The 7968-nt window shown below is 38.6% G+C and overlaps 1 protein-coding gene across 2 annotated transcripts; it reads left to right on the top strand.

Moving 5' to 3' along the window:
- Positions 1 to 478: 478 nt before the first annotated feature.
- On the top strand, positions 479 to 7348 carry HTR5A (5-hydroxytryptamine receptor 5A). 2 transcript variants are annotated; one of them, XM_044066882.1, is made up of 3 exons: positions 479 to 904; positions 5127 to 6084; positions 6401 to 7348. In XM_044066882.1, exons 2-3 carry the CDS (start codon positions 5350 to 5352, stop codon positions 6731 to 6733), a joined length of 1068 nt encoding a protein of 355 aa, XP_043922817.1. In that variant the 5' UTR covers positions 479 to 904; positions 5127 to 5349; the 3' UTR covers positions 6734 to 7348. The 2 variants fall into 2 exon arrangements, with proteins under 2 accessions (XP_043922817.1, XP_043922818.1); XM_044066883.1 differs by lacking the exon at positions 479 to 904 and adding an exon at positions 4356 to 4715.
- The last annotated feature ends 620 nt before the right edge of the window (positions 7349 to 7968 follow it).

Raw genomic sequence — 7968 nt, 5'->3', positions numbered from 1 at the left:
CAATAAGTGCATTTGGGTTTAAATGATCTATCTAATCGTGTTTTAGCTGAGCAAGATACCACCTTCCCTAGAGCAATGCGTACAGTTCATCGGTACCGTGCTAACCCTCTTAAGCACAAATGCATTCCTAACTTTACTAAAACGTTTGCATTTGCAAAACTAGTCATTTATTTTGAAGTAAAACGTGTGCCTGTTTCTGTCAAGACATTTATTGTTAGGAAAAGAATTTGGCATCTGGGCGTGATTATAATTCAGTAAATTCTGCTAAAATGCCTCAGAATTGTAAAACCAGCCAGTCCAGCCTTACTCTTCATTCTTAATAATTTCTTAACGAGGATGCTTGAAAAAACCGAGCAGCTGAGGTTTTGAGCACATACCTCCCAGGTCAGGTGGTGATTACACGCATGTGACGTCACCGACACTTTTGTACAAAAGGTAGCAGCTTGCGGTACTGGCTGTTATCGCTACAAGAGTCTGTGTGTGGTGCTTGCCAAACATTACAGCTCATAGTCCAGTGATGGACTATATAACAACAGCTTTTGCACATCACTCAGTATTCATGCAGTATCTGTCTATAGTGTATCACAAAACTGGTTTTGGACAATTTCAGCTTTATTACTGGTCGCACAAACTACTAGGTACTGAACAAGGGGTATGGCAAATGCTCTTCGCGTTCTATAACTTGTGCACCAGATGAACTAACTAAACGGACAGTTTAATTTACAATGGAATGTCGGCTACACTGGGTTTTCCTGATTCTTTTTTCCAGTTTCTTTTTGAAATTCAGCCCATGAAGGGAAATGTCTAAATGTTCATTTCTAAAGCAACAAACTGCGACCTGAAGACAAATAATCAGTATTTAGCGGCGAGAATTAAGTGTTCATTTAAGTTTGCATCAATGAAAGTAAGTAAGGTGCTGTCTTACTTTTCTATTTGTGAGAAAAATGGGCGTGACGCCTTACTGTACAACTTGCCTTGTGGGCTGATGCAACAATAAAAGTCCAGCATCAGTTAACAATGACCTCTTCTGAGGCAGAAAAAAACATATTTATTATTTGAGTATGTATTGCCTGACTAGATAATGTGAGATGAGATGTCAAGCATAAATAACTAACAGTAAAAATAAAAGTATGTGTTACCATTGTAGTGGTTAGACCTAGCACAAAAGACTAGCCCCGGTGTTAGTGATACTTGCTGGGGCGAACCTGCCAAGTTAAGAATAATGGTGTGCGTGGGTACTGTCTGTGTGTGTTATGCGTGTGCGCGCTGTTGCCTTTCATTCTGCTAAGCTTTGGCGTGGCAACGTCTGTGGCCACAAACATTCCAAAAACTTAGATTAACACATTCTTACTCTATACAGGATTATCTCAATTTGGATAGTTTTGACTTGCTAAAAAATGACGATAAAGGTTTTCTAACTTTCCTCATACTGTTGCAAAAAATATTCTGTACATGAAACAGCTTGATATGATATGATATGAAACAATACAAACAACTGAAAATTCTCTAAAAATCGGTTTTTACTTTAGCAAAATAGTGAAGTCCAGTCCTTTGCACTAGTTGTGAGCATAATTTCTTCTGCAAAACGTCATGCTACTAAAACATGCCCCGCTTTTGGTTATTTTAAAATGTGGCATCTCTTCTTTCAATATTTTAGTCTTAGGAAAAGGGTCCTCTTCAAAAATAATCGAGGCAATGGCCTTAAATTAGGGAAAGTTTTTAAGTATCTGTAGTATTAACTTATAAAGTCTATGGAATAAAAGGATGTCCGTTAATATGCACTTTCTGAAGTAAAAGAAGTCTGTAACTATAATGGTTCAGTGAGTTTAACCTATCACATTTGGTTAAAAAGGGGAGGGGGTGGTGAAAATCGGGGACAACTGAGAGACTTGAATTTTCGGAAGCATACAGTGGTAATTCAGGACACATGAAACCGGACTTCTGAGGAGTGAAAAAGGAATCACGTTGTTTATACTCGACGTTGTTCGGTGTCGTTCAGGTTTGAATTGTAAGATGTGCTGAGAAACGGTTATGCTCCAAGGTGGTGTTAACACTTACTGTACTAACTACAGAGATACTTCTTCTGGCTTTTCCCGGTTATGGGTCGCTATAGCGGATCACCTAGTCTGTTTATAAGTTGCAGTGGAGTTTTATAGTGTCGAGTTGCCAGCCCGGTGCTCAATCTTCTACTGAAGGAAACCCACGCGACCACAGGGAGGATATGCAGACTCTGCACAGAAGGCACCCCGGCCGAGGATCGAACTGGAGAACATCTTGTTGTGAAGCGACTGTGCTAACCACTGCACCACCGTGGCCGCCCTATCTAGGGAGGTACTATTGACTCCAAAAGGAAGACAATTAATTGACTGGTTTGTAAAGAAATGATGTTTACATTCAGTTATTTCGTCAGATTTGCTTTTTGGTGATTCATTTCATTTAGTGCCAAGCACTATTTCCAATATATAATAATTATATGGCACTGGATCCGCGCAAATTGATTGTTCACAGCTACCGTGGTTTTAATGACAATAAGTGCCGCACAGAAAACTGTTTAAAGTGTATAGGACTAGTTATTATAATAGAGTAAGTGGTTATTTATTTTTCCTTGACTATATACTTAATTATGATACTGTTGTAATAAAAATAAATATGAGCATTTAGCTATAACTCCCCACCATAGATGAGCTTTGGGGGAACAGCGTTTCCATTAGATGAGCTGAAGCATACGAGTTTAAGTCATGATATCATACTTTATAACCTTATCTTGGTGATACTGACATACAATCTAACTTGTCTCCTTCTCCCTAAAATGGTGTGACCACTGAGGATTATTTATATTACTTCCAAAACAACATAGAAAAAGGTCACAAAAGCGAACCAATCTGTGTGCTTTTTGTTATTACTTGGCACAATACCTAGCTTAGCGTTGACAAAATCTTGTTGGGAAACAAATGAGTCATCTTAAGACCCAGTTAGAGGAAAATTGCCCCTCCTCCATTTTTTATTTTTGTTAACTTAAGGTACCAGGCTGACAATACAGATTCTGAATTTGTCATAAGTATAATGATAGGTGATTAATGTCTCTGAAACTTTATTGCATGCTTTTTTTCTAATCAAGATTATTTTATATTCCCACTCCCATACAGGTGACTTAAGGTTACACATGGATATCATTTTCACTGCATGAAAAGTGCACAGACTGCCGGGTAGTTGCTTGCTATGCTTTGGGATAGTGTGGGGCTGTCGGTGTTTTCTTGTCCACTAATAAACAATAACTTGCTGCCGTGCAACATTACATTTCACTATTTGCTGTTTTGGATTGTATGCTTATAGACTTTAGCACTAATGCTGTCACCTGTTAGGTTTAAAAATTGATTTATTTTACTCCAAATTACCTTACCATGATATTAGCTGAGTGAGCAGATTCATTGGTCATAGTTAAACCTCAGCATTTAAAGCCCACTGTTTAACGATTTGACAGTTTGCTGTTAGGTCACAGCTCTCAAGCTGACTTCGTTTTATTTGGATGGTTGTGATGTGCGGATATTTAACAGTTACTGCATGCACCCGGGGCTGCCTCACAGCGCTTGGTTCTTTGGTTATGTCTTGGGTGCCTTCCTTCGGGACTCTGCATGTCCTGAGTGTGCCACTATGGATTTTTGACAGGGGCTTCTGTGAACTAGCGATGTGTGTGTGTGTGTACGTGTGTGTGTGTGTGTGTGCGCGCGCATAGCTCTCAACCTCCCATCTCCAAAATGAGGAACACTCACCTTCATAATGTGGAACAAATGGGCAAAATGTGGAACACATACTAATGGATTACTAACAACTTCAACTAGGAAGGTCATAGGATGGTTAAAATATGCTGGTTTTACTTATAAAGCAGATCATTTAATGAATTAATATGATTAATTTCTATTTACCATGGATTTTACTTAAAAAAATTCCTAACACTGAATGTGTGACAGATTCTTTCAATGTGGAACTTTGAGGAACTTCGAGGAACATGAACTTTTTAAGACCCCAAATGAGGTACATTCCTCGTAATGAGGTACATTTGAGAGGTGTGTGAGGCATATAGCTGGTGTGTGTTTGTGTGCATTCAGTTGGTGCTATGAGTGTATTATGTAGTTGGTGTGTGTATGTGTGTCTGTGAGTTGGTGTATGTGTATGTGTGAGAGATAGCTGGCGTGTGTCTATGTGTATTAGTTTGCATTTGTGCGTGATTGTGTGCGTGCGAGCTGGTGCGTGTGTGTATGCGCGTGTGCGTGAGAGTTGGTTTGTGTGTGTTTGTGTGCGTGAGTTCAGTTGGTGAAGTAATTGGTGTGTGTGTGTGTGTGTGTGTGTGTGTGTGAGAGAGAGAGAGAGAGAGTTGACGTGTCTGCGTATTATTTGTATTTGTGAGTGTGTGTGTTCGTGCGAGCCGGTGTGTGTGCGTTTGTGTATAAGAATAAGGCTGGTGACAAGGAAATGTGTCAGTGGAATATGGTCAGTTTCGTTTAACTAGAAAACACGTTTCGCCATTTTTTGAATATACGTTGAACTGACAACTGATTTCGATGTTTACAGTCTACACGAAAGGGGAAATCCAATTTTGGGCAGTCACCGATTCTTTTTCCCCAGAAAATGCCATAGTAAAGGCGTTACTAATTAGGAGATTTTTACTGTAATGACGCCTTCAGTTGACTCTGTAACAATCCAGAAATCGGAATAAGGTCGTGCACCTATATTACATTCTTGGCTTTACAATGCCTTGTACCACTGGTAGATTGTTTAACGTAATTATTATGCAAAGATAACTTGGAGGCTTCTAACGTTTACAATTTTTACCCTCAAGCAGCATTGTTTTCTGAATATGTGCTGGTTCTGTTCTTTTGATTCTAAACGCCACTTCGGGAAAATATATATTTCAGTAATTGCTTTTCTTTGATAGATTGTTTAGCATAAGATGATGAAGTGTATTTTGGGAATTAAGTATGTAGGATGGTAAGCTTCAGGTGACAGGTGTCATCTTCGAGTAATAACACAAGCTACTTTGTCACCAATAACGATCAATAAGCTGTAAAATTTATAACGGTTTCTGAAATGCATGGTGTTGAAGATTTTTTTTTTCTTTTCATTTGCAGCAATACCTACTGCCTTCCTAATGGGGAATTCCAAATTCCTGCTCTTTTGAAGCTGCGGCATTTTAAAATGTTTGACATTATTTTAAAAAAGTAACAGTTGGGCTATAAGGAGCTTGCCCCAAGTAACTTTAAGCAGATGCATACTGCAGTCAGAAATCTGCAGAAGCTGGAAAAAATAACATGTATTTACCTATAGAATCCCCTGTTTAAGTTGGCTTAATAAATGTACATGTTAAAGAGTCATCCTGTTTTATCAGATACAATGGAATGGAATATAACCACTTCAACAAACCAAAGTGGAACTAATGAGGACACTCAAAGGCCATTCTCGATTTTCAGTGTGCTCATATTAACTTTGCTGGCAATTTTGGCTATTGCCACTTTTCTTTGGAATGTGCTGGTTCTGGTAACAATTTTGAGAGTTCGAACTTTCCACCGAGTTCCCCATAACTTGGTGGCTTCAATGGCCATTTCTGACGTGATGGTTGCAGCCCTGGTAATGCCCCTGAGCCTAGTGCATGAACTCAATGGTAGACGGTGGAGGCTTGGCCGTGTGCTTTGTCAGGTCTGGATCTCTTTCGATGTCCTGTGTTGCACTGCAAGCATCTGGAATGTCACAGCCATTGCCTTAGACCGGTATTGGTCAATCACTAGACATTTAGAGTACACCCTTAAAACCAGGAAAAGAATATCTAATGTCATGATTGTAATGACATGGGTACTGTCTGCTGTTATCTCGCTATCCCCTCTGTTTGGCTGGGGAGAAACATACTCAGAGGAACATGAACAGTGCCAAGTAAGCCAGGAACCATCCTACACAATTTTTTCAACCTTTGGAGCTTTTTACCTCCCTCTTTGCGTGGTCCTCTTTGTTTACTGGAAAATTTATAAAGCTGCAAAATTTCGCATTGGTTCCAGGAAAACAAACACCATCACACCAATGCCAGAGGTTGTGGAGGTGAGTAAAATTCAACATTTTGTTCTGGAGCATCATAAAGCAGATCAAAAATCTCCATTAAAGAAACCTGTATAAGAAGCACATACACCAGGTTTAGGCTAGGTTTGTAGCTTCATCTGTTTACCCAAATGCATTTAGAATTCTAAACCATATCATTAAGTGTACAGACATGGTTCTGGGCTCGATTCCTGTGTGGGGTAAATTGCACTGCATACTTATTACTTAGCTACAGAGTACCGAGAGACAAAAGACGTTGCTGAATCTGATGGGGGGTTCTAACTAACTAGCTTTCAAACATTTTCATTCTGACTTACAGGTAAAAGAAGCATCTCACCAGCCCCAGATGGTTTTCACAGTACGACATGCTACTGTTACTTTTCAAACTGATGGGGACACCTGGAGAGAACAGAAGGAGAAAAGAGCAGCTTTGATGGTCGGTATTCTCATTGGAGTTTTTGTGCTGTGCTGGATTCCCTTCTTCATTACTGAACTAATAAACCCTTTGTGTTCCTGTGATATTCCACCAATCTGGAAAAGTATTTTTTTATGGCTTGGATACACCAATTCATTTTTCAATCCATTGATCTACACAGCCTTTAACAAAAATTACAATAATGCTTTTAGAAATCTCTTTTCTAGACAAAGATGAATGTAAACATCTGTGGATAGCCTGCTCCACTTGTTTCTCACTGATTTATGTCTGGTCCACCTGTTTACTAAATGCCTGCCTTCTAACTTCTCTACCTTCTTGATGGTAGGAGTTCCTTTATGGATTTGGCCAGCAGACTGTAGAACCATTTGGACAATATTTAGAAATGGACCACCAGAATCTCAGAATCATGAATTCATTGTTACGCAACATAGGGCTGCACTGTGCAAAGCATCTTTAGTGAAATGGATGTTTCATTAAAGCTTGGAATTTTTGTAAACCCAGAACTGTTTTTGTACTACAGCATTACAGTATTTTGTATTATGAGATGTTAAAACCTAAATTGGGCAGTATATTATATGATGTATTTAAGTACAAAGTACTGAGTCCTAATCTTTTTAGAATACTGTATATATGTAAATATATAACCATGGTCTTTGAGAGCAACTGCAACAAAGATTGCAGCAGTGACAGAATATTTTTCTATTTTTGCAGAAAGCACTATGTTAATTATTTTGCTTAATGAATTGAATGATGTTTGCAATTCAGTGTATGTCTGGATTAAGATAAAATAAACAATCTGGTGCATATCATTTGCAGTGACCGCATACAGCATACACCTTGAAGTTAATCCTTTCTAAAAAAGGCAGTTATTACTTCTTGGACCACATATAAGAAAGTGTACACATCTTTCAGAACCACACCAATAATGATGTATTCTGGTATCAGTTTTGCCTGAGTCTGTCTGTAGCACTTAACTGAGAAGGTAGCCTCCTCCGCCTCCAAAAAAAAAAAAGTCAGAGTCGTTAGTGATCCGAAACAGCATGCAATAAATTTAGTCAATAGACTACATTTAGGAAAACATAAAGTGTGTTGGTGACTTTGGGAAGCACCTTTGTTTTTCAATTAATTTAATTTCTCATTACACTCCTTACATTAAAGCTGCAAGTGAGTTTGCAATAGATGAAGATTATAATGTGTTGCTTTAACTTTTAGTGCAACTGTTTACTGAATTTTCTCTAACCACAATTACCAAATGATGTCATGGGAAGCATGGTGTACTGATGTGCATAAAGCTGTAAAACATGGGGGTTAGTAAAACAACTTGCATGTTAATTTTCACTGTGAGGTATTCCTCCTGCAACAGCTAGTCAACAACTTGACTTCTTAGGACATAACAAGCCACTACTGATGCATTTAGCTTGGGAATACAGTAGTATATACATTTTTAGGTA

This window comes from Protopterus annectens, chromosome 3.part1 (assembly GCF_019279795.1).
Source record: "Protopterus annectens isolate FY-2018-M chromosome 3.part1, PAN1.0, whole genome shotgun sequence".
NCBI lineage: Eukaryota > Metazoa > Chordata > Ceratodontiformes > Protopteridae > Protopterus > Protopterus annectens.
Note: the sequence above shows the minus strand (reverse complement) of the source record. Positions and strands in the feature narration are given on the sequence as shown.

Bases quoted from the DNA above. Each gene is read 5' to 3' on its own strand.
- HTR5A (XM_044066882.1), top strand. From the start codon at position 5,350: ATGTACATGTTAAAGAGTCATCCTGTTTTATCAGATACAATGGAATGG. The intron at 6,085-6,400 runs GTGAGTAAAATT...TCTGACTTACAG, and splicing joins CAATGCCAGAGGTTGTGGAG to GTAAAAGAAGCATCTCACCA.